This window comes from Nicotiana attenuata, unplaced genomic scaffold, assembly GCF_001879085.1.
Source record: "Nicotiana attenuata strain UT unplaced genomic scaffold, NIATTr2, whole genome shotgun sequence".
NCBI classification, from domain to species: domain Eukaryota; kingdom Viridiplantae; phylum Streptophyta; class Magnoliopsida; order Solanales; family Solanaceae; genus Nicotiana; species Nicotiana attenuata.
The window spans coordinates 56,582-82,681 of record NW_017671959.1 but is presented as its reverse complement, the minus strand read 5'-3'; the positions used below and the strand labels follow the sequence as shown (position 1 = coordinate 82,681).

General features: G+C 35.5%; 1 protein-coding gene and 1 pseudogene across 1 annotated transcript; both read left to right on the top strand.

Moving 5' to 3' along the window:
- Positions 1 to 2,412: 2,412 nt before the first annotated feature.
- LOC109211061 (COP9 signalosome complex subunit 2) lies at positions 2,413 to 9,942 on the top strand. The gene is made up of 12 exons (XM_019374560.1): positions 2,413 to 2,535; positions 2,649 to 2,741; positions 5,622 to 5,700; positions 6,469 to 6,709; positions 6,818 to 6,892; positions 6,976 to 7,110; positions 7,888 to 8,075; positions 8,333 to 8,401; positions 8,580 to 8,670; positions 8,763 to 8,897; positions 9,304 to 9,416; positions 9,505 to 9,942. Exons 1-12 carry the CDS (start codon positions 2,526 to 2,528, stop codon positions 9,593 to 9,595), a joined length of 1,320 nt encoding a protein of 439 aa, XP_019230105.1. The 5' UTR covers positions 2,413 to 2,525; the 3' UTR covers positions 9,596 to 9,942.
- Positions 9,943 to 13,621: 3,679 nt separating this feature from the next.
- On the top strand, positions 13,622 to 25,490 carry LOC109211058 (annotated as a pseudogene).
- Positions 25,491 to 26,100: the final 610 nt, after the last annotated feature.

The following is a 26,100-nucleotide window of genomic DNA, read 5'->3' as shown; positions in this document are numbered from 1 at the left end:
GGTAAAAACATCTAAAGACCAGTTATTAACGCAAAACTCTCTCAAGCCAAAAATTCAAATCTCTAGACCCTTTAAACTCAGTTGAAAAAATAGGAAGCACCAGATGCAATTCAAATTCATACTTCATTAGAAGATGAATAGCTTGGTTTTGCATACATATTTTGGGAATTGACAACAAATAACCAAAATATGTCTTCTTGAAAACCTGTAAACCATTTAGAGACAATAACTCTTTAATTTGGCTAGGAACACTGGGGTCGGAAAATGTCTGAAACCTAAGGACCCCATAATCAACATTATGAGGTGCAAAAAAATATCGATTCTACAGAAAAAATAATTAATATCTTATTAATACACTGCTCCAATCTAAAATACACCATATCTATAATTGTCATACAATATATCTATAATATATCTACAACTACATAATACAGTTAAAAACAAAAAGAACATAACTATAATTTTTTAACAATATATCTAAAAGTTTAAACAGATTCAGAAAACTACAACTAATCTCCACAATGTAGACAAATAATCTACAAACCACAAAAAACACAGATTATGGAGCCCTTCCACTGATTAAAACAAACAAAAAAAACTATTGTTGAAATTACTAAATTCTTACCTTCACCAATGAATGCTGTTGAACATTTTTAGGAGATTTTACAGTAGGAGCTTTTTTTGGAGCTTTTACTGTAGGAGACACTTTAACTTTCTTTGCAGGTTTAATGACAGCTTCATCTTCTATAAAATCATCATCAAAATCTATCACTTTGCCTTTCCTTTTCGCTGAATTGATTTGCCTCGAAGATTCACTAGCATCAAAATTATGTTTTTGTTTAGTTCTAGCTTCTGCCCTAGCTTGACAAGGGGAAAGCCTATGCTTCTTCTCTTCATTTGCATGAGCAGATTTTTCATGCTTTTTCGGTGAATGTGGTGATAAAACACCCAAATTGAAAGAAGGAACATCTGCTTCTTTAACTTTTTTAGGGCTTTTTTGGGAAGCTTTGTTCTTCTTCATTGAAAATCTTTGAAGCTGGTCGTTAATGGGTGAATAAACTTTGAAGAATAGTTGAAATTTTGACTGATTTTAGAAGAAAGAGCTTGAGAATAGGCGTTAATGGAGGTCTTCCAGATTTTCGCTGGTTTTAGAAGAGGAAATCGTGGGTGATTGAAGAGGAAATCGTGGAGCGTGGTTTGATACATGAGTGAGGTGGTGGGATTTGGAGAGAGAAACTTGGGGGGAGTGGGAATATACGGTTGAGTAAAATTAGGAGACTAATTAATACCATTAAAATTCTAAAATGGTACATAAATGGTAATTAGGTAAGTAAAAGGTAATTATATTAAAAGTTAAGCATGGAGGGTAATATAGTTTACTATATAACATAGGAATGTAAAAATCTCTTTTCTGAACTATCGTTTAGGGAGATTTTTAAAAATAGCCAGATTTACAACTGGTCGTTCAAAAATAGCCCAATTTCAAAAGTAACCGAAATTTAGCCACTTTTTATGTAAAGATAAATCTGAGCGAAAACACTGTTCAAAACTCGAAAAATACTCCAGTATATTATGCTGGAGTTCCAGCATAAGTATACTTGAACTCCAGCATATTATACTGGAGTTCAAGGATAGTATGTTGGAACTCCAGCATAATATGATGGAGTTCCAGCATAAGTACACTAGAACTCCAGCATAATATATTGGAGTTCCAGCAAGTATAATGGTCCAGTATAATATACTGCAGTTTTGAGCACCAGTGCTCCAGTCTCCAGTATATTATACCGGAGCCAGCAAAGCCGGTCCAGCATAATATGCTGGAGTTCATACACAAGTGCACCAAACTCCAGTATATTATGCTGGACTGGCCTCTATTGCAGCAAAACGGTGGCTATTTTTTATTGACTTGGTAAATGCTGGCTACTTTTGATTGACCAGTCTGAAAACTGGCTATACCGTGCTATTTTTACTATCGTTTATATTTTGACCCGTTAAGTAACAAATTGAAAAAATAACCTTCTAGTAGAATTTTAAAGCACCAGAAAATCTGATAATCACCAGAATAATGGCACCCTGCCAGAATTTTGTGGCTAATTTCATAAATATTTTGGCAACCATCAGAAATTTGTGACGATCACCATAACTTGCAAGTTACAATTTTATAACAACCGTTACATTTTTTTATAATGATCACTTTAACTTGCAAATATATGGCAACTGTCAAAATTTTGTGATGATCACCGTAAATGAAAATCTTCTGGCGCAAGAATATTTTTCCCAAAATCTTTCTTAACAGGGTCAAAATTTAAAGTGTGGGCCTATTTGTGCAAATCTCCCTTTTTACACTTTTGACCCGTAATCTAACCCAAGGCCCAAAACCCGAATTAGACCTATACCCCTTTCGAAATTCATAAAACTGTTTCAATACTCCGAAGCGAGAGACAGACGATTCTCTCTTCAATTCACAGCTCAAAATCTCCCTTTTAACCTTCGTTTTTCGATCTTCTCTGTCATTCTAATCAGCCATGGGTTCTGGTAATTTACTCTCATTTACCTCAACAATTTTTTTGTGAATTTTCTGTTTAAACAAATATACTTTATTTAATCCGATTTTGTGATTATAAATGTGTGTGTATTCGTTTTTGAAGATGCGGATATGGAGGATTATGGATTCGAGTACTCGGATGAGGAGCCTGAAGAGCAGGATGTTGATATTGAGAACCAATACTACAACTCCAAAGGTTTTTTTTTAAGTTTATGTTTTTTGTTGAGAACATGTGTTGAAATTTCAATGTCATAGATATGATGATTTTTTTTTTTTGCTTTATGTTCCTGGACTATACAAAATTGTGGTATTATGTTATTTTTTTATATCCTTGGTGTTCGGGCTAGCTTGCATGCACCTCGACTAATTCAACAGGGTACCCGCTACCTCCCACTCTATCCACCAAGGCTTGGACATATAGAAAGAAACCTTCTACTGTTTTTTCTCCCCAGGATTTAGACTTCATGATCTCAACAAAATGTGGTATTGTGTTACTCCCTCCGGTTCACAATAAGTGTCCAATTTGCTTTTTCATTTTGGTTCAAAATAAGTGTCCAGTTATGTAATCAAGAAAGAATTCAATTTGTTTTAACAAAATAATCCCTATGTATCCCTAAAAAGTTTTCTTACTCCTCACATTAAATGTTTAATTAGGGGTAGTTTAGTCATAGTAGGTATTTTTGTATAGAATTTAGTATTTTCTTAATGGGCGTGCTAAAAGCAAATTGGACACTTATTGTGAACAAGAGGGAGTATTATCTTATTAGGGCCCCATTTGGCCATGAGTTTTGCCAAAATAAATTTGGGATTTATTTTCAAAACTCATGTTTGGCCATAAATTTTGCCCATATTTTGGCCAAATCCCAAATTCAAATCTCAAATCCCAAAATCAGCTATTGAGCTGATTTTGGGCCAAAATCCCAAAACTTGGGAATTATATACTTTTTTTTTTCCAAAATAAAGTTAGAAAATATGTTTTGAAAACGTATGTCCAAACAGATTTTCATCTTCAAACCAAACTTCACCCAAATCAGATTTTTCAAAATAAACTAGTTGTCTATGGCCAAACGCTAGCTAGTTGTCTTGGGTTAGGGGTTCGGGGCGGGGGGGGGACTCTTAAAGAGGCATTTTATTCGGTCAATGTATTAATTCAGAATTCTTATTTGATTGGCTTAGTCTTTAGGTTTTACCACTGAAAGCATCGTACATCAGAAATTATGGTTCAAAATGTAATATTTAAAAAAAAATAGGGATCTTTACACAAATAGCAGGAAAGATTTAGTATTTACTTTTCCTAGCTGGTATACGTAGCTTTTACACTGAATATAAATAGTTATCCATTTATTATACATGTACGAGCTATTTTTAGGTTAAGTGGTTGGGTGGACGGTTACTTAGGTTAATTCTTCAAAAATTTAGTGACTTTTTGACATAAATATCTATACCTTTGCAAAAAAATACTGAATTCAGTTGAACCTGTTGTTTACGGCTACATCCGTCTTTGTGTATTATGTCTGGACATTGGAACAAAGGACATGTGTGCAAGTAGTTTGTAGAGTTAGTGAAAACTAGACCTATTATAGAGGATAAAGCTAAGGAAAATGGCAGAGTAAAAGACTGACGTCCATGGTTAGTTCAAGTGGCAAAGATTGAGGGACTTGTGACCTAAGTTACAAAATCGAGCTCGCCCCTTGCGAACTTAGCCTGATATGTAAGTGGATAAGGGAAGAGGGACATGTCCATTTTACCCGAGTTTTGAAGACTGTGATTGATCCTAAGAGTTGGCCCCATACCTAGGCCAGCACCGGAAAAAAAACGCCCCAGACTACAATTGATCCTAAGGGTGTGGCCTAATGGTCAATAAAGTGGGTTGAGAACCATGAGGTCTCAAGTTCGAATCTCAAGGGATGTCAAAAACTAGGAGATTTATTCTCATTTGTCAAAGTCTTGGTAGATAGAGTTATTGGTACTTTTGCCGGTGAGAGGTAGCAGATATTTCTTGGATAGTCAAGGTGCGAACAAGCTAGTCTGGACACCACAATTATCATAAAAAATTAAAAAATAAAGATACGCCACTTATTATGTTTATTGGTAAAAGGGCACTTGGAGGGGAATTGGAAGGAAGCCAAGTTAGCTCGGTAGTCTCTCTAGATATTTCAGGGTCATTGTAGTTGATTTTGCTTTGCTTTAGTTTTTGTGAGTGGGGTTTTTATTGCTCACTTGTATCATTCGGTTAAGTACAGGAGTAGTACTTTATTTATAGAAAATTAGAGAATGGTGACAGTGCTGTTTTGCTCACTTGCATCCCGTCTTTTTCTATATGAGGGCACCTATGGAGTGGGAACTACAATAACAACAACAACCCAGTAGGATTCCACTAGTGTGGTCTGGGGAGGGTAGAGTGTACGCAAACCTTACCCTCTACCCCGGAGGGATAGAGAGGCTGTTTTCGGGAGACACTCGGCTCAGAGACAATAGATCCGTAACAACAATAGAAACCAGAAAAATAGTATCAGCATCGTAAAAGACAGCAAATAAATAGAAAGGCCAAAATGTGAAATACAACAAAAACCGCTAGCAGCCCTAGATAAAACACTATCAAACTAGCCAACACAACGAGGAGAAACGCTCGACTACTCCCTAACCCACAACCCTAATGTGAAGAATTTGGTGCACTCTGTCCTGTCTTACTGTGGAAGTTTGTGCATTGCCCTATGTGAAAGAGATCTTTGTTTAGTACAATTTCTTTTCCCAAAGGTTCCATTTGAATGCGATGACAAATGCGATGGCGGAACTTGCCAGTATAGAAGTTGCTTAGAGATTTAATAACCTTAAAAACGAAACATACTGTAGCAGTAGTAGCAACAGGAAGAAAAACCAACAGCTTAACCCTGTAAAGTACTCTGTGGTTGTTAGCTGATAATATTCATGCTATACCCCATGTAGTGGCATTGATTTTATGCAACTACGTGCCTACTCTATATATGCATCTTGACTACTTATCTCGGGATAATAGCTCTTTTCCTTTTTCCTCTGTCTTCTCACCTGGTTACAAACTGATACTCTGTGATTATAGGCTTGGTTGAAACAGAACCAGAGGCAGCACTTGAGGGTTTTGCTGAAGTAGTTCGTATGGAACCTGAGAAGGCTGAGTGGTAAGGAGTTGAAAATTATATGCTTTTTGTGCAGTGTGGTAGCTGGTAAACTGATCAGCTAGCATGTTTGCTTTACATATATAAAGAGAATAGACGAGCTATGTATTTGTGAGATTTGTGATGCTGGAGATTGATGTGATGGATCTGTTCCATATGAACCTCACGGGTCCTCAACAACTGCACTTTCTCATTGAGTTAATAATTAATTTTCTATCTCAAGCAAACTACTACTCCACAGTTTTGTTTTATTAACACGCAGCCTAAGACACAGGCAGGGGATGAACTAAGAGACAGTCTTATATGGCCTATGTAGGAAAAATTCCTGTTATTTTATTAAGCTTTATCGTTATCTCACATACAATATATGCCATGTGTAGATGATTGTGCGACAGAAACTGGAAAGACTATCAAGTTTCTCCTTCCCAATCTCTCACTCCTGTTTAGTTTACGCGTTGACTTGATAACTTTTCAGAAATTGTTGCTATGAGCACTTAAGGTGAGACTTCTCTAGTTGATTGCCAGATCTGATAGTGCGTAGACACACTTTGTCATTGTAAGCCAAAAAGTGTGGTACTAAAGATATTTGCTTCTCGTTCATGTGATTTGGTACTTCTTAGAGACACTGTAATGTGATTTGATGCTATTTCACACATTAGCTTCTTGTTTCATGTGATTTGATGCTTTTTAAGCAAAGGTCTCCCACAAGTCTTAGATTCTCTGGAATATGCTTTTGTATGAAACTAATCAACTGTTCTTATTGTTTTTCAGGGGATTCAAAGCTTTAAAGCAAACTGTTAAGCTTTACTATAAGCTTGGGAAGTACAAGGAAATGATGGATGCTTACAGAGAGATGCTAACCTACATTAAATCAGCAGTGACAAGAAATTATAGTGAAAAGTGTATTAACAATATCATGGATTTCGTCTCTGGATCAGCTAGTCAGAACTTCAGCCTCCTACAAGAGTTCTATGAGACAACATTGAAAGCCCTTGAAGAGGCAAAGAATGAGGTCAGAACAATATTCCTTCCCGCCGGTGTAGTAGGCTGGATTTTAAGGTTCATACTGGAGTTTATGTCTGTTTTGTCAAGGTCTCATAGTGCCCTTCTTCTTTTGCAGAGATTGTGGTTCAAGACAAACCTAAAGCTTTGCAAAATTTGGTTTGACATTGGGGAATATGGGCGAATGAGTAAGGTAGCATTCCTTTTCAGATTAGCATCTTCAGTTATAGCGTCACGGTATAAATTTTCCTACCAATAACTTGAGCATTCAATTAGATTTTGAAAGAACTCCACAAGTCTTGTCAAAAAGAAGATGGCACTGATGATCAGAAGAAAGGTACACAGTTGTTGGAGGTGTATGCAATTGAGATCCAAATGTATACGGAGACGAAAAATAACAAAAAACTGAAGGTATGTTATTACCTTTTTATCATACTTGGGTTTTATGGACCTTTAGTGACAATCCTCTTAGTTGACATGGCCTAATTACCCATCTCTCTATTTAATGTCAGGTTCACATGTAGTTCTTTGTTGTAAGTTACTCTCTGGTTTTATTTTGTGCTTTTACCACCTTTTTTTTTTTTAAATCTTTTCCCACTGCGAAACCAGTTGTTATACTTCATCTAGATGGTAGTGAAAGACATGTCTCCAAAAGAGGAAAAAACAAAGTTGATCAAACTTTCACAGAAGATGCGAGACTTTCTACATCTATATATTTGTATAGGGGGTAATTAAGTGCCCATTTAACTGCCTCCAAGAGGTGCAGCAAAAATTCTAAGATGAATTCCCCTCTTTAATTCTATTCTACTAAAGTATCTGTCGACATGGAATTTCAACTCTGTTAAATTGGAGATTCAGTGGCTCCAAATTTTCCCTCAGAGGCTCCAGGCGTCTCTCCTCTATCTTTTGATATCCCTTATCAGTTTCTTCAGTTCACGCCAATTCCTTGTTAGCCAAGTTTTCCTAGAATTAGTCTCTCTTTCTCAAGTAGAGTTGTTCGTTATTTTGTCATTTTCTTATTTTGATTCTGAATATGTCGGAAAGATCTACTTGATCTACTTTACTCATCAAAGAGGATGCATGAATGCCAGAAGACATGCTGAAACATGTCCATAAGTAGCTCAATTGCTGTTCTCTCGATCGCTAATTGTTGCTTACTGAGATTCTCAAAAAAACATATGTTTTCAGGAGCTATACAATAAAGCACTTTCAGTCAAGTCGGCAATCCCTCACCCAAGAATAATGGGAATAATTCGTGAATGTGGAGGAAAAATGCATATGGCAGAACGGCAGTGGGCAGAGGCTGCTACAGACTTCTTTGAAGCTTTCAAGAACTATGATGAAGCCGGGAATCAGAGGCGCATCCAGTGTCTCAAGTATGTGCTTGTTATCCATGTGCTTCTTGAAAATGCATTTTTGAATACAGCTTCTTATGTGATTTCTTTGGCATTTTTCATTCAAGGGAGGATGTGTCAGAATATTTTTAATTGCATGATAACATAGAATTATCTCTTCACCCCAGCTATGTGGTCCCAGACAATTATTTTGCAGATTCACCTTCATTTCTCTTCTGCACTCTGCTGAAGAAACATTGCCCCGCCTAATGTTGTAGTTATTTTGTTTCATCTTACAGGTACTTGGTTCTGGCAAACATGCTGATGGAGTCTGAGGTAAACCCTTTTGATGGCCAAGAAGCAAAACCGTGAGTATTTAGCGAGTTTCTTGATTTTTTTGTATAAAGACATTAGGACCCTGGACCTGTATTCTCTCAGTTTTGTGATTGGACTCACTCTAAGTAATGTGCACCTCAGTCAAGTAAGCACTGTACCTTAACTAAATTGCTTTGCTGTTGGTGCGTGACTGTGTTTTATACTTTTCAGCTACAAAAATGACCCCGAGATATTGGCAATGACAAACCTTATAGCAGCATATCAACGAAATGAGATCTTGGAGTTCGAGAAAATTCTCAAGGTGCAGCTAGTAGAATATTGTTTCTTTAAGTCCTTCAATTTGTGGTTATTATTGATCATCATTCTGATTGTGCTTTTCATGGAGTTTTTCAGAGTAACAGAAGAACAATAATGGATGACCCCTTCATTAGAAATTACATTGAAGATCTTTTAAGAAATGTCAGAACCCAAGTGTTGCTGAAGATCATCAAGCCTTACACAAGAATCCGGATTCCCTTCATTTCGAAGGTGATAATAGATTTCTAATAAGAGTTTTGTTTCTTGCTTGGGTATATTACAGGGTAGTCTTCCCCCATTAGCTTTCGCAGCTTCTCAAATTTAACCTTCGTGTATATCAATTATATTTTCTGCTTTATTTTTGGGTTTTGGGGGGGGGGGGGGGGGGGACAAGGGAAGATTGAACAGGTGTTAGTCTATCAACCATCTGTCTTAAAGATGGCATAATGGTGGTGTACCACTTTACCAGATAACATATCTGAATTTGGGATATCCATATATTAGTCAGGCATATTCTCCTTGTTTCTAATGAGCATGGTGTTCTTAGATCAACCATGTTGTGCTTTATCATGAATTATTGTTGCTAAACGGTGCGTGCAATAGAATTCCTTACTGGCTGTTATTATTTGACATGCAGGAGCTTAATGTGCCAGAAAAAGACGTCGAGGAGTTGTTGGTATCACTGATCTTGGACAACCGTATCCATGGGCACATTGATCAAGTGAACCGGTTGCTAGAGTGTGGAGACAGGTGAAACTCTGAACTCGACGTTGTGATTATAGGGCTGTTTTCGGCTGTCATTACATCTAATTTGTTTTTCATGCTTTTACACATGTAGATCGAAAGGAATGAAAAAATACGCCGCCATTGACAAATGGAACACACAACTAAAGTCTCTATACCAAACCGTTGGCAACAGAGTATGTTGAGAGTACCCTGACATGAATAGAGGAGAGTGATTATGTTATGGACTCTTAATTGTTTTTTGGGGTTGATTCTGAAGTGAACGGGATTCATGCTCTGGAATATTAGAATATTTAGCTGTTCTTTTTGACGTTTAGTTTTTTTGTACAAACTTCGATATTTCTTGTCCCTTGTTTTTGTGTTTAAGCAAGCAATGTGGGAAAAGAAAAAACATAAAAGAAATTTTGTTCATTGGATTGGTGTAAACACCAGACGCTGGCCCGCTGTTTAAAAACCGAAAAGAAGACCAACGGAGTATCGAGCCACGCATGTCAAAGCAGTGAACTATTAAATAGCAAGAGCTTTTATCTAATTTATGTGTTACTTTTTGGTTCTATACTGTGACGACAACGCAAACTAACAATTCAATTATCTACTCTCATCTCTCTTTTTTTGAATTATCCTAGATATCTGAAGAGTTCCTTTTTCTTTTCTTTTTGGGTGAACATGGTATATTTATTCATAACTAAGTAGCGGAATTACGTAGTATTGACATCCCATTGGGGTAAGGCTGTATTGTGGTCCGGGACTGGCCCGGGACCGCGAGACCACGGGCTAAACGGGCCGATCCACCCTAGGAGCCCACTGTGGGCCGGTCCTCCATTTTGAGACCGCGAGGCCGGGACCGTTTAAAATTGGCCGACGGTTGGAAGTTTAAAAACTAGCCGTTGGCCTGCCAATTTAGCCGTTTGGCTTTTTAAAAAATAGCCATTTGGCCCCAAACTTTGTTTTAATCCCAAACTTTTTATAATTATATTTTTTCTCTATTCTCAACTATAAATACCCCCTCATTCTTTCATTTTTACTCACAAAATCATCAATCTCTCTCTAATTTTCTTCTATAATTGCTTACTTTATTATTGCAATTTGTGAAAAATTGTGAAGCTGGTGAATTGAAGTATTCAAGTCTTCAACGATATACAATTTTCAAGAAGTTGTTCGTCAATTCGGTAAACTCGTTCCAACTCTTAAGTTTTAATATTATAGTTTTGTTTGTTTTAGTTTGTATAATCTATCTATAATTAGAAAGAGAGAAAGAAGCAACCTTATTAAGCCAAGTGGCATCATCATAAAAAGCCACTTGGCACTTTAGGACAATTCCCAAAAAAAATAGGAACTACAATTCAACTATGTTTGGGAGAAAACTGCCGCACAACATTCTGGAGAAATTTCAGAACTTTTTTTTAATTTTAAATTAAACCTTTTAATCCACAATATTATTTAAAGACCTTTTACCTTCCACTTGCCCTAAATTATCTCTGGAAATTACAATAGTCAGTCTCCTCAACTATCTAAACCAAGATTGACACCCAGGATTGAAATCCACTCTCTGCAAAATAAGTTTCCTCAACTATCTAAATCACGATTGACACTCACGATTGAAACTCGGTAAAAACCGCTCACAACTATATTTTCGATTGAATTGGTTCTACAAGATGAAAAGGTATTAAAAATAAGTTTTTTTCTTACTCATTCGTTTTGCTCTTTGTTTCTTAAGTTGCAAATTTTAATTTGGTGCTTTATGTGTTTGAGTTAGTAATTAGTTATTCTGAAATTTTTGTTTTGCTTATTGTTATAGTTTAATATTATTTATGCTGCAATTCCTAGACGATACAAACTTAACATAATCAATCAAGGGTTATATAGAATCTATACTACCAACAGAGCCAATTCTTACAATATGTCCAGAATATTTATACTAAACTGCTCGATATTCCTCTTAATGTTCAAAAAATATATATGTTTGTCAAATGAAAACCACTAGACGAGTTTTATCCATGTTGTGCTAATTTGTTATACCTTTTCTGTTTTTTAGTGTTATGAAGTTGGAAATCGAGTTTCTCCATGTATTCAAGTATAGTAATATAAATTTGAAAAGTTAATCTGGAATTATTGTATTACTAAGTACTTCAAACACTTTCTGTCATTTAATGTAATTTCTTTGTAGGGCGATCGGATACATGCTTCTATTGGCAACTCAGTTTTGCATCTTTTCAAAACACAAATTACTGAGCTCGGATTATATCATATGGCAAACTTTATCGTTTGTCATAATAAGGAGAAGTTCAACACCACAAAACATAGGTTGAGGCTGACGTTTACTCAACGGACAACAGTGGCTGAAACAACTGATCCACTTTTCCCAATGAATATCTTTGTTTGCGACCATATGATCAATTGATAAATAAGGTTGATGTGAACGAGACCGAATTATTTGGTAAAAATAAATTTTACCTTAAATTTCTAATTATGAACTTTTCTACTATTTATTTTAACAATTTTTTTTTCTTTAGATGTCATCGGAGAATAGTCAATTTCAGTGAGGTACACACGCAAAAACAAGGTGGAATTTCTAGGAAGTTTATGGATATTGAACTAGAAGATGATGGATAAGAATAATCATTTATCTACTAATTAAGGATGGATTTGATAATTACATATGCTAAAATTATATTTTTATTTATATTTGACAGGAGGAAGAAGTTGTCTGCTACATGGGGCGAGTTTGTTGATGAAATTGTACCTCATCTGCTAAGTTCTAACAACCAGCCTATTATTGTTGTTATGCAGCTCATAAAAGCCCATAAATTTCAAGGTAAAATACAATTACTCAATTTGACATTACTATGCGGAAGTTATTCATTATATCTTTACACGTACGTTTTGTAGATTCATATTCTGTGCGCAATATCACTGCTTCTATACTCAAATCAATTTTTCCAAGTATACATCTAACTGTTTTAGTCATTCATAAATACAGATTACTTTCTGTTCGGGATAATTACTCTGAGAGGCTGACTCAAACCATCTCTCAACAAAGTTACTCTGTCTCGGATGAGTTGGAGAAGGACATTGTTCAAGTTAAAACAATTGGCCAATTAGTGGAGTCCATGCAAGTGAGTGAACTAACTTGTGTAGTATTAATTTAACTGGTCTTTCATGTTAAAAGTTGGAAAAAAGCACATCTTTGTTTCACTTATTTTATGGTTTAAAAAAGTGGTTGAGCATTTAGATTGCTACCCTGAAAATAGAAATATCAAGTTTATTTTTTGCATTTGGTTCTCTTATTGTATAGTTTGAACAAGAGCATTTAGAATATGAAAAGTTCTTACATTATATTTATCTTCTTTCTTTGATATTATGAAAGAACATCTTTTCTAGGTCTTTACATTACACTTCAAGTTTACTTTTGGCCTTTGGTTCTCTTATTTTATGGTTTGAAAAAGTGATTGAGCATTTACAATATGAAAATTTCTTACATTACATTTATCTTCTTTCTTTGATAAACAAATAAACAAAAATAACAAACATCAAACAAACAATGCACCTACACTGCAAGCTTAAACTAAAGAAAAACATAATATAACTTTCTGATATGTAAGAAAGTAACTTATCAGTGGCAAAGTACTACAAATTGATATCAACTAATTCGCCTTAATGCGATCAACGGCATGTCGGCACAGTTCCTCTAAATCATAATCCATATGATAGAGGTACCTATCCTTTTCTCATGTCAATGACTCGCCACATGGACCATCTTTTCTATGTCTTAACATTACATTTCAAGTTTAGTTTTGGCCTTTAGTTGTCTTATTTTATGGTTTGAAAGAGTGGTTGATCATTTAGAATATGAAAAGTTCTTGAATTACATTTATGTTATTTCTTTGCTATTATGATAGACCATATTTTTTATGTCTTTTCATTACATTTGTCTTAACAATTTATTCAACAAGAAGGTCCCTGTTGGATTGTCGCAAGTATTGAAAATTTAGAACTTGAAAAAGGATGGTCGTATGTCAGCTGCAAGAAGTGTCAAAAGAAGGTGGATAAACTAGGAAACATTTATCAATGCCCAAACCCCAAATGTAAAAATGAAGATTACTCAGCAGTTATTAGGTAAAAGCAGCAACTCTATTTCCTTAATCCATTAAAAACGTACATTTATGTCTCAAATCAAGTGTGCATTTAGGTACAAGCTTCAGGTTAGGGTAATGGATACTACTGGATCTGTTTCCCTATTGCTCTGGGACCTCAAAGCCATGTTTCTCATTGGCAAATCCGCAAAGGAATTGAAGGAAGGGTTTCTTGAGGTATATGAACTAATTAAATTCATATTTGTTATTTGAAAAATTCTAACACAAAATTTCATTCTAGAATACTGGCGTTGTTGATAAGTATCCCTATCCAGTAGAGCTGAACAATATTCTCCAAAGAAAATTCATGTTTAAGGTTATTGTCAAGAGCTCGAACATTCAACTACAACAGGAAGTTTATAGTGTTGTTAAGCTTACGGATGTGGAGCAACTGATAAAGAAATATAGTCCTGATCCACCTTCAGATGACTTAATTGTATGTCATATTTGCTCATAAACTTCATAACATATTTAAATTGCAAATTTCTTTTAAATTGCATAATTTGAATCATAATTTCAAACTCATTTATTTATTAATTTTTGATAGGACCCTGACTTCAATAATAATCAAGTCTTTGATGGAGAGAAGGAATGCGAGGTAAATACATAAGTAATTTGTCCTTTAACATTAAAGCTACTTACATATCTGGAAGGATTTCTTTCTGAATAAATTTTCAGATCTGGAGTAGTTTTTTTTACAAATTTAAAAGTTCCAGATGTTCACTTTGTTTTTTCTATAGGAAGCTATGAACACACTATTAATATTTTTCAGATTATTCATTCTTTTGATTAAATTATTTGTAGGGCATAAATTAATAAATCTATAGTAACTATAAGTTCATTACTGATTTACACTAATTTTGTATTTTATATATATGCAGGATTCCACTAAAGATAATGACCTAACCGATATTGCAAATACACCTGCCAAGATAGGTATAACTAATGCCGCAACAATGGTTGAAGAAGATCCGAATGCACAATTATCAGGAAATAAAATCAAGAGAGTATTTAAGAAGAAGAAAACAACATAAGGTGTTTGGGAATGTTACAGTTGGAGAAATCAAGAACTGTTTGATTAGTTACTTTAGTATATTATTAGTAGTCTTATTAGTTATGAACAGTATATTTGAATCATTTCACCTTTCTTCTTCTGTTTATCTTTTCAGTTTTACTTAATGTGGAGATTTCAATGGACAAAATATTTGAAATTTTTCATGGTCCTTTCTGTTATTAAAGTTTTCCTATTCATATAGATAAGAAGTCCATTCAATTTACTTCTCCATATTGTTAATTAGTGAAGAGGCTACTTGCCATTGTTGGTTACTTTTTGCCTTATCTCACTGTTACAATGGTTTATATATAGTTAGTTCTCCATCAAGCTATCTACATTAATGTCAAGGTGAACTTTATTGTTTTATGGCAGCTTTGAATCTATACACATTTCAAAGCTATCTGATACTGCTGATATAAGTCAATTAATGGAACTAGCATGGCAATTTCTAAACTATCTGATACTGCTGATATAAGTGTCACGACCCAATTTTCAACCCGGTCGTGATGGCGCCTCTCGTGAAGACAAGGCCAGCCAACTAACCCAAATCGTCTCTTTAACAATTATTAAACATAAATGAATAGATAAATACAGCTTAACGACAATACTAGCCAGTATTTACAACCCAACACACAACCCGACCGGGGTGTCACAAGTCACGAGCATCTAGAGAAGTCTAAATACAACTACAGGACCAACAATATACGGAATAAAATTTAGAACCAAAGGAAGTAATCCGGTGCCGCGAACGCTGGCGGTCACTCTGCTCATCTACGATAGCAATACCTTCAACCAGCTCAAAACCCACTACCGGGTGAACAATACCTGCATCTGCACGCGAGGTGCAGGGAGTAAAGTGAGTACTCCAACCCAGTGAGCAATAAAAATGAATAACGGCTGAGAATATAAAATCCGACACAGGCACAGATAATGCTAACTCAAACAGTAAAATCAAGTAAACAGTAGGAACCAGTGAAACATAGCAAGAAATTCTCTTTGAAAACAATTAATAAAACAAGTATGCTCAAGTATGGTCAGTCATTGTTACTTGACCGGTCAACTATTGTTACCTGAACCAACGCGTGTTTCAGTGCCATTGTTACCACTAGTCAGCCATTGTTACCTGACTGGTCAGCCATTGTTACCTGACCCAACGCGTGTTTCAGTGCCATTGTTACCACTGGTCAGCCATTGTTACCTGACTGGTCAGTCATTGTTACCTGACCAAAACACGTGTGACAGTGTCATTGTTACCACTGTCCAATTCTAAATGGATACCCGCGCTCACTGTGGGTGTGCAGACTCCGGAGGGGCTCCTACAGCCCAAGCGCTATCAACAAGGCCTGAAAGCCTGAACAGTATCAATACGAGGCCTGAAAGTCTCCTCACCTCACTCATCATGCCCTCACATAAGGCCCTCGGCCTCAATCAGTCCAGAAATAGTCAACAGCCCCTTGGGCAACAGTAAAGCAATAATACTCAGCTCAAACAATAGTTCAAACATCAGTTTAAAACTCCAAGTTTGAGTAAATATGGCTGAGTTCAAGAAAACAGTGTAAATCACATGGACTGAGTTCAAATAATATTTCAAACAGTGAGGAAAACAGTGATGATAGTTCATAAAGAGTTCAAACAGTCGGCAATAAGCCCCAAATATGGCAATAAGCCCAAATCATAGTGAAAACAACAAGTCATTGCTAATACGCGGTAAAATATCATCCGGACTGGACCAAGTCACAGTCCCCAATATTAAATGACCCGCGCTCGTCATGGAACGCGTGTCTCATCTCAACATAGCACCAAGTTGTGCAAATCCGAGGTTTCAAACCCTCAGGACGTCATTCAAAGTCATTACTCACCTCGAACCGGTGAAATCTCTAGCCCGCGACGCCTTTGCCCCTCAAACCGACCTCCACGCGTGGCGAATCTAACCAAAACCACAAGGAATACGNACGCGCGTCTAATCTAACCAAAACCACAAGGAATACGTCACAATATGCTAATGAATCATAACCCAATCGAAAAGACTCGAAAATATCAAAAATCACGAAGTTGGCAAAACCCGAACCCCGGTCCCACTTCTCGAAAAATTACGAAATTCACATCACCGGATTCCTCGTCTCGCCACGAGTCCGTACATATCAAATTTACCAAAATCGGAGTCCAATTGACCCCTCAAATCCCTATTTTAAACTCTCTTAAGTTCAAGCCCTAAACCACCATTTTTGACCTTTGATTCCTTGATTATTCAGTCTAAATCCATGTTTTTACACCATAAAATCATATTCTAAGTCCAAGAATCCATACCTGATTAAAGCCCTCGAAACCCTCTTCAAAATCGCCTCAAAGCTCTCAAGGTTCGGAGTCCAAAATGTTGTTCTTTCAAAAAAAATTCGCGAAGAAGATAAATCTCACTTAACTGCCAGCCATTCCGCTTCTGCGGATATATTACCGCTTCTGCGACTTCCGCATATGCGGTACACGTCCGCTTCTGCGGACTTTTCACTTAAGGCACCCAGCGCTTCTGCGGTCCCTAATTCGCTTCAGCGGGACCGCCTATGCGGTCAAATCTTCCGCTCCTGCGGACTCAGACAAGGTCCCATAATTCCGCTTCTGCGAGGCCCAGCTCGCTTCTGCGAGACCGCACCTGCGGTCCAATAGCCGCAGGTGCGAAAACACCAGATACCAGCAATATGAAACATGCAACAACTCCAAAAACTCTCCATTTAACCATCCGAACTCACGCCGAGGCCCCCGGGACCTCAACTAAAAGCACCAACACATCCTAAAACCTCATTCAAACTTGTTCCAATCATCAAAACAAATCAAACAACGCCAAAACCACTAAATCACATCGGATTCAAGCCTAAGTTCTTCAAAAACTTCCGAAACACGCATTTGATCAAAAACCCGACCGAAACACCTCCGAATGACCTGAAATTTTGCACACACATCAAAAATCACATATCGAAGCTACAGAAACTCTCGGAATTCCATTCCGACCCTCGGATCAAAATCTCACCTATCAACCGGAATTCGCCAAAATACTAACTTCGCCAATTCAAGCCTAATTCTACACCGGACCTCCAAAATCAAATCCGATCGCACTCCTAAGTCACAAATCATCCCCCGAAACTAACCGAATCACCGGAAATTACATCCGAGCCCTCTAACTCAATAGTCAACATTCGGTTGACTTTTCCAACCTAAGCTTTCCTTAAAGAGACTTAGTGTCTCATTTCTTATCAAAACCAATCCAAATCAACTCTAACATACCACATACCGATAACGAAACATGAAGAAGCATGAAATGGGGGAAACAGAGCAATAACACATGAGACGACGGGTCGGATCGTCACATCAAGTCAATTAATACAACTAGCATGACAATTTCTAGCTGCAACAAGAGAATGATGGAGTTTGAATACTTTTTTTTAAATTCTTTCAACAGTTGGTTGACGCTTTTGTCCGCAAGGAAGTCAAGAATTGATGCAATGAGTCTACACGAATAGCCTTGAGACACGGATTAAATACTTCATGAACTATATAAATTATGATGTGTTTACTTATTTATTTAAGCTCTTAAAATAAATTATCTTGATTCAAAATATAGAACGAGTCTCTCCATATCAATGAGTTCAAAATGACATAACTGGAGAAATAACTAATTTCCTCCAATCAATTACGCAACGACATAGATGATCAGAGCCCAATACAAGCAGGGCACAAAACAAAACTTCAATTAAGAAGATGTTCTGTGCATACAATATTTCCTCATCAAACAACTTCCATCACTTTTCATGGCTTCTGATCTTCCACTACCGGTGGATTATCGCACAGGAAGACGGGTCAAAGCAACCTTTCTTAGCGCGCTTTTCATTTCACAATTCTTCAATCCAACTTCGGATGGGAGAGCTGGAATCCGCGTCTGCCTTCGCGTCTAGACGCGAACTTTGACGCGGATCCGCGTTTGCCTTCGCGTCTAGACGGGGACTTTGACGCGGATCCAGCTTTTCAGATTCTTCCATTTCGCGAAGCGCTCCGTGCCTTTGCTTCGCTTCGCTGTTTTGTGCCTTAATTTTCTTCTGTTTTGTTCATTGAACAACGATTTTTTTCTGCCTAAAATAAAGTTCCTAGGTGAGAATATCCAAATCCAAAATTATATATTTTAGCCACAAAGGAATGTGTTATGATATTATACGACAACATATGATCTAAATTTACTTTTCAATATATTATTATAAAAAACCACAAAATAAAGCCAAAAATTAGCATAATTTTTAAATACACTATTGATTTCTCCTCAAAGACCTAATTCTATTTACGTTGTGGTGAAAACCATTAGTACACACCAAAACTTCAATACTATTGTATCCAGAAAAAGAAAGGATGGGAATTATATTAAAATAACATAAAATATAACCTAAAAAAAACGATGAAATACAAATACACAATATAAAGCGAAAAAAGAGGCACAGTATATACCTTGTATTGTCAACTGCTTTCTCTTCCACAGACAACTCTACAACTTCTCACACCTAAGTCAGTTTCTCCTCAATTTGACATGGAAGAAGAGAAGAAAGTCGCAAGAAAAAATAGAATGAACATCCGCAAGCAAAAACGGGCTAAATATTCCTTGGATAATGAAGGTATGAACTTTTGTAACTATTTGCAGATTTGCCCGACCTCTGCTTAAACAGAGTTTCTTTGTTCAGTGCTTTCAAATAGTACTACATATTAAGGAAATAAAGGTGGATCATTACAAACCGGAACTGATCGTTGTTTATCAGTTCCATGGAAGTCTTTGTGAAACTGAAATAAAGCATGAAGAAGAGGATAATCAGAAGCATGATGTTGTCCTCACCTAAGCTATACCTCCACTGGCCGATGAAAGACTTTTCGCGTTTAAACTTTAAACTTTAATTTGCTTAGTTATTTTGCTTTTGTTTATTTTCCTAATTAGTAGAAGTTTATGAAAATTTTGAAACTATGGTTCTGTGTGATTTTTTTTTTTTTTGGTGATACTTCACAAAATTAATTACGTTAAATAGTACTACTCAAACAATATTTTAGTTTATGTAATATATTTTTCACTTCTAATACTTGGCCGATTTCTAAGTTTTGTGGTTAACAGACTTTATTCATCCTGCTACTGTCACAGGGAATGCTTTTGGAAAAGAAAAAACAACACAACCTTTAACAGACATAACAAATCATCAAAATTCCACACGATTACACTGTACACCTTTGAAGAGTTGTGGACATGTTTTATCGTCTCAATCTCAGGCACGATATCAAAATATACCTCAACAGCAACATTTGCAGTTTGGTTTGTCATCTTCAGATGTGCATCGAGATTATCTTCTACCGGATTTAAATGAGCAACCGCTACTGCAAGGTTTTTATTATAAATGAATTTATTTATATAACATGAATCATTTATATACTAACTGCATTTTATTATAATTTATTATTAGAATTTGTGGATGTCAATATTGATGGTGATGCACCATGTATGTTTTAAATGAATAAAAGTTTTAGCTATTAAATTATACAAATATACCACAATCATAGTAATATTCAAAATAAGTGTAGCTTGACTAAATACTTAACATAACGGTACGTGAAAACAAACGCAGAAATTAATGATGCAAGTGAATATGAAGATGAGTATGAAGGTATTTCTATCTTGGCACAAACAGTGATTCATTCATGTCCACTATTTCAATTTTTATGGCTAATTTAATATGTTTTTAATATTATACTCTTTAGAGGATGACGTCGGATTGCAAGTATTGACAATGAAGGTATGGATATTTTATTATTTCTATATGTGTATACAATAACTAAGCATGCCATAACATAACACCTTGACATTAATCTTACATTTGCTTCTTTTATTAATAGAGTACTGGGATATAGGCGATCCTACATATGAATGTGAACATTGTGGTGCTTACTTCTGGTACGAAGAAAGAATCAGCAAGAAAGTCAAATCTAAAAAACCACAGTTCTCTTTGTGTTGTTGTCATGGAAAGATAAAACTGCCAAAGCCAAAAGAACCTCCTACAGTTTTAAAACACTTATTATTTGGATCAGGTAACAAAAAAATCTATTTTTACCATACTTAAATAATATTCGCAATATATGAATAAATCTTAATTCACCAACAATATATTATCCAGGTCCAAAAAGTAAACACTTCAGAGATAATATTAGAAGTTATAACTCAATGTTTTCATTTACATCAATGGGAGGAAAAGTTGATGCTTCTATCAATCAAACAAAGGGCCCAAGAACTTTCAAACTATCTGGACAAAATTATCACCAAATTGGAAGCTTATTGCCTCCCGAGGGATCAACCCCGAAGTTTGCACAATTATATATATACGACACAGAAAATGAAGTGCATAATAGAATTCATGCAGTGGGGTTAGTATTCAACTCTTCTTCATTTATATATGCATGAATAATCTAACAGAATCAAACTAAGATCAATTTTATAAAACCAATTTTTATGCAGTCGTGGTGAAACCATAAACCAGCTTCATGCTGAAATTGTTCAAGATCTTAAACAAATGCTCGATGACCAGAATGTTTTGACAAAGTCATTTAGAATGGTTAGAGACAAATTTCAAGAAGATACTCACTCCAATGTTAGACTCAGATTGATAGGAAAACGAAACTATGATGGAAGAAGATACAACTTACCATCGGTTTCAGAGGTAGCTGCTTTGGTGGTTGGAGATTTTGATGTATCTAGATGTGACCGAGACATCATTGTTGAAACTCAATCTGGACATCTACAAAGGATAAATGAGTTGAATGCTGCCTATTTAGGTCTTCAATATCCTTTATTATTTCCATACGGTGAAGATGGTTATCGAGAAGACATTCCTTTAAATGGAAATGATGAATCAAGTGGAGGAAGGCATTTTATTAGCATGCGTGAATATTTCACATACAAGATTCAAGAAAGGAATGTTGAAGTACCAACAATTGTGAACTCAAGAAGATTATTTCAACAATTCTTGGTTGATGGATTTACAATGGTTGAATCATCTAGGTTGAAGTATATCAGAACTCATCAAAAACAACTGCGAGCTGCCATGTATAAAGGATTAGAAGATGCAGTTTTACATGGAGAGATAAATCCTTCTTCTCAAGGTAAACGGGTAATTCTTTCATCCAGCTTCACAGGGGGTGCACGATACATGATTCAAAATTATCAAGATGCTATGGCAATTTGCAAATGGGCTGGATATCCAGATCTCTTCATCACATTTACTTGCAACCCAAAGTGGCCTGAGATTAGTAGATTTGTAAAGAGAAGGGGCTTACAACCAGAAGATCGCCCGGACATTTTATCTAGGGTGTCCAAAATCAAATTGGATCGTTTAATAAAGGATTTGAAAGAGAAACAAATTTTTGGAGCAGTTAAATCAGGTATAGAATTCATGCTTTATATTAAATTATTATCACATTTATAATCAGATTTAATAAAGAATTTATTTTACATATAAATTACAACCACTTGCCCCTATCACAAATTATTATTTTTTGCAGTGATATATACAATTGAATTCCAAAAGCGAGGGTTGCCTCATGCACACATATTACTCTTTCTTTACAATAAATGTCCAAATGTTAGAGACATAGATCAAATAATTTCAGCAGAAATACCAGATGAATTGGTCGATCCGCATTATTATAAGGCTGTGAAGAATTTTATGATGCATGGACCATGTGGTTCTGCTAGAAATCCGTCTCCTTGCATGCGTAATGGTAGATGTACGAAGCACTTTCCAAAGAAGTTTGTACAAAATACAACAATTGATGAAGATGGATATCCTATTTATAAAAGAAGGGACAATGGTAGAACTATCCAGAGAGAAGGTATTGAGTTGGATAACAGGTATGTGGTGCCACACAATAGACATTTATTGTTGAAGTATGGTGCACATATAAATGTTGAATGGTGCAATCAGTCTAGATCAATCAAGTACTTATTTAAGTACGTTTATAAGGGGTATGATCGTGTGACAGCAACATTTTCTCAAAGTGTGCACGAGAAAGACTCATCAGCTATGGATGAAATAAAAATATATTATGATTGTCGATACATATCACCATGTGAAGCTGCTTGGAGAATTTTTAGATTTCCAATTCACTATAGAGAACCTTCGGTAGAAAGACTTTCCTTCCATCTACCAAATGAACAAACAGTTATTTTCTCTGATGATGATCCAATTGATGATGTTGCCAATAGACCAAGTGTAAGGGAATCACAGTTTTTAAGCTGGTTCGAGGCAAATAAGACGTATGAAGAAGCAAGAGAATTAACTTATACAGAATTCCCTCTTAAGTTTGTGTGGAATAAAAAATTAAAAAAGTGGGAAAAAAGAAGAAATTCTGCATTTTCAATAGGGAGAGTATTCTTTGTTCCGCCTGGAAGTGGAGAGCAATATTACCTTCGAATGTTGTTGAATGTCATTAAAGGACCAAAGTGCTATGAGGATACGTAGAATCAACAATCATGAACATCTAACTTTTAGAGATGCATGTTATGCACTGGGTTTATTAGATGATGACAAAGAATACGTGGATGCCATAAAGGAGGCAAGTAACTGGGGAATGCCATCATTTCTCAGGCAGTTATTTGCTATGCTACTATTATCAAATTCAATGTCTCGACCGGAATGTGTTTGGGAGGAAACATGGATTTTACTATCAGATGATATCCTACATGAAGAAAGAAGAATATTGGATAATCCAGGTATACATTTGAACCTTCTATTTCAAATTTTAATCTTATATATTTGTTAAAAATATTTTTTAGGCTTGGAAAGTATGAGTTATTAATTATTTATATATTTTGTTAGAGGAAACTGGATGTAGACATCCAAATTAGTATAGCTACATTAATTTGCTTTTATAATTTCCAAATGAAATCATTTTACTTTTATATTGATATGACTCGAGAACACTTTATATTTTTCTGAATGATTAATTAACTCTCTCTCTCTCTCTCTCTCTCTCTCTATATATATATATATATATATATATATATATATATATATATATATATATATATTATTTCAGAGGCTGAGCTAACAAATAATGACCTAAAGAATCGTTGCCTACAAAAGTTGGAAAATATATTGAAAGGTTGCGGAAGAATGTTACATGATTTTCCAACAATGCCAAGACCGGTTTTCTATGAAGAGGAAGTTGACAACACCAATAGACTCATCCGTGATGAATTGCGTTATAATAGGCGCTCTTTGTCTAAGGAACATGAAGAACTATTGGTTAAATTGACAGTGGAGCAAAAGTCAGTTTATAACAGAATTATAACAGCAGTGCATGAGGACAAAGGTGGATTATTCTTTTTATATGGTCATGGAGGAACTGGAAAGACATTTATTTGGAGGACTTTATCTTCAGCCATAAGATCTAAAGGGGATATTGTGCTAACAGTTGCGTCCAGCGGAATTGCATCTCTTTTGTTACCGGGTGGTCGAACAGCTCATTCGAGATTTGCAATCCCACTCAATGCAAATGAAGATTCAACATGTAATATAAAATAGGGTACTCCTCTAGCAAAATTGATTATCGAGACAAAGTTAATTATTTGGGATGAAGCACCAATGATGCATAGATATTGTTTTGAAGCTCTTGACAGAACTCTAAGAGATATTCTTAGATTTAAAGATGCATCCAATTTGGATCGACTATTTGGCGGAAAAACAGTTATTCTTGGTGGTGACTTCAGACAAATACTTCTAGTCATTACAAAAGGTACTAGACAAGATATTGTTAATGCTGCCCTTAATTCTTCATATTTGTGGAATCATTGTCATGTCTTAAAGCTAACAAAAAATATGAGGTTGGAAGGAAATCAAGTAGAGTCACATTTGAATGATCTAAGACAATTTTCTGATTGGGTATTAGCAATTGGTGATGGTATGATTGGAAATTCTGTTGATGGTGTTGAAAAAGTTCATATCCCTGATGATCTTCTCATAAATAATTGTGATGATCCAATTTCTGCAATTGTGGAAGGTACATATCCAGATTTTTTAAGTCATTGCAGTGATATAACATACCTACAACAAGAGGAATTCTTTCTCCCACTCTTGACATGGTTGAATCAATCAATGAACACATGGTTTCACTAAACCAAAGTCAAGAAAAAATATTTTTGAGTTCCGATACAATCTGTATGTCAGACAATGCTTTTACAGGTTTGGAACACGTACATACACCTGAATTCCTAAACACTATTAAGTGTTCTGGAATTCCGAATCATGCTATCACTGTGAAAGTGGGTGTTCCAGTGATGCTATTGAGAAATATAGACCAATCTTCAGGGCTATGTAATGTAACAAGGTTAATCATCACTAGACTTGAAAATCGGGTTATTGAAGCAAAAGTTTTATCGGGGAATATGGCTGGAGAAAAGGTATTCATTCCGAGAATGTCGTTGACTCCATCTGATGCAAGAATACCTTTTAAGTTCCAACGACGGCAGTTTCCAATAGTTGTATCTTTTGCAATGACTATAAACAAAAGTCAAGGACAATCTTTATCTCATGTTGGGTTATATTTGAAGAAACAAGTCTTCACACATGGATAACTTTATGTTGGTCTATCACGAGTTACAAACAGAAATGGATTAAAGATTTTGGTTTATGATGATGATGGAGAAATTTCAAATGAGGCAACAAATGTAGTGTACAAAAAAGTTTTCCGTAATTTACTTGGACAATGAAAGCAAATCTAATATAAAAGGTCATAACTTAAGTGCTTCTCATGCTCCTGTCTTTGCTAAACCATATTGAAAATAAGCTTCAGAAACAATAGTTGAAAACTTCAATTGGTATGGTTATCGGGTATATTACATTAATTTTTATTATTTTGAGTTACTTTGAGCTAATAAATTCTCTGTTTTAAATATACTTACAAATAACTTACAAACCCTTTTACAACAGAGTTCTCTCGATGGATGTTGAAGTTTACAAAATAATGGCTCAGTTGCCGAAGGTGGAATAAATGAAGAAAAGACTCTACTGGTAAAATTAATACTTAATCACGTTCCGCTTGATTTTGGTTTTGACACACATTTAAATCTCATTAAAGATTTGTGAATTGACAACTTATGAATTTTTATATGCAAATGCAGACATCACTGCAATGATCAAATTCTTAAAATATAACTATGAGGAAGCGGATCAACAGTACAATTAGGTATGTAGATGCTTTTCTGCAGCCTTTTAAATTTCTGATTTAATTTTTTTTCGAGAAATAGAATAAATTATATGTAATATGCTGTTTGGTGGTTCTTCCCATCCCCACTTAACCATGTTCATATTAAATGCATGTCCTTTAATTTTTTAATATTGTGTACAACCAACTTTGAATTTGGATTATGGCCTTGGAAGTTTTCTTTGTTTTCACTTTATATAATTTGGTATTTCATCAATTGCACGCTAAAAGGTTT

Bases quoted from the DNA above. Each gene is read 5' to 3' on its own strand.
- LOC109211061 (XM_019374560.1), top strand. The intron at 5,701-6,468 runs GTAAGGAGTTGA...ATTGTTTTTCAG, and splicing joins GAACCTGAGAAGGCTGAGTG to GGGATTCAAAGCTTTAAAGC. The intron at 6,893-6,975 runs GTAGCATTCCTT...GCATTCAATTAG, and splicing joins AATATGGGCGAATGAGTAAG to ATTTTGAAAGAACTCCACAA.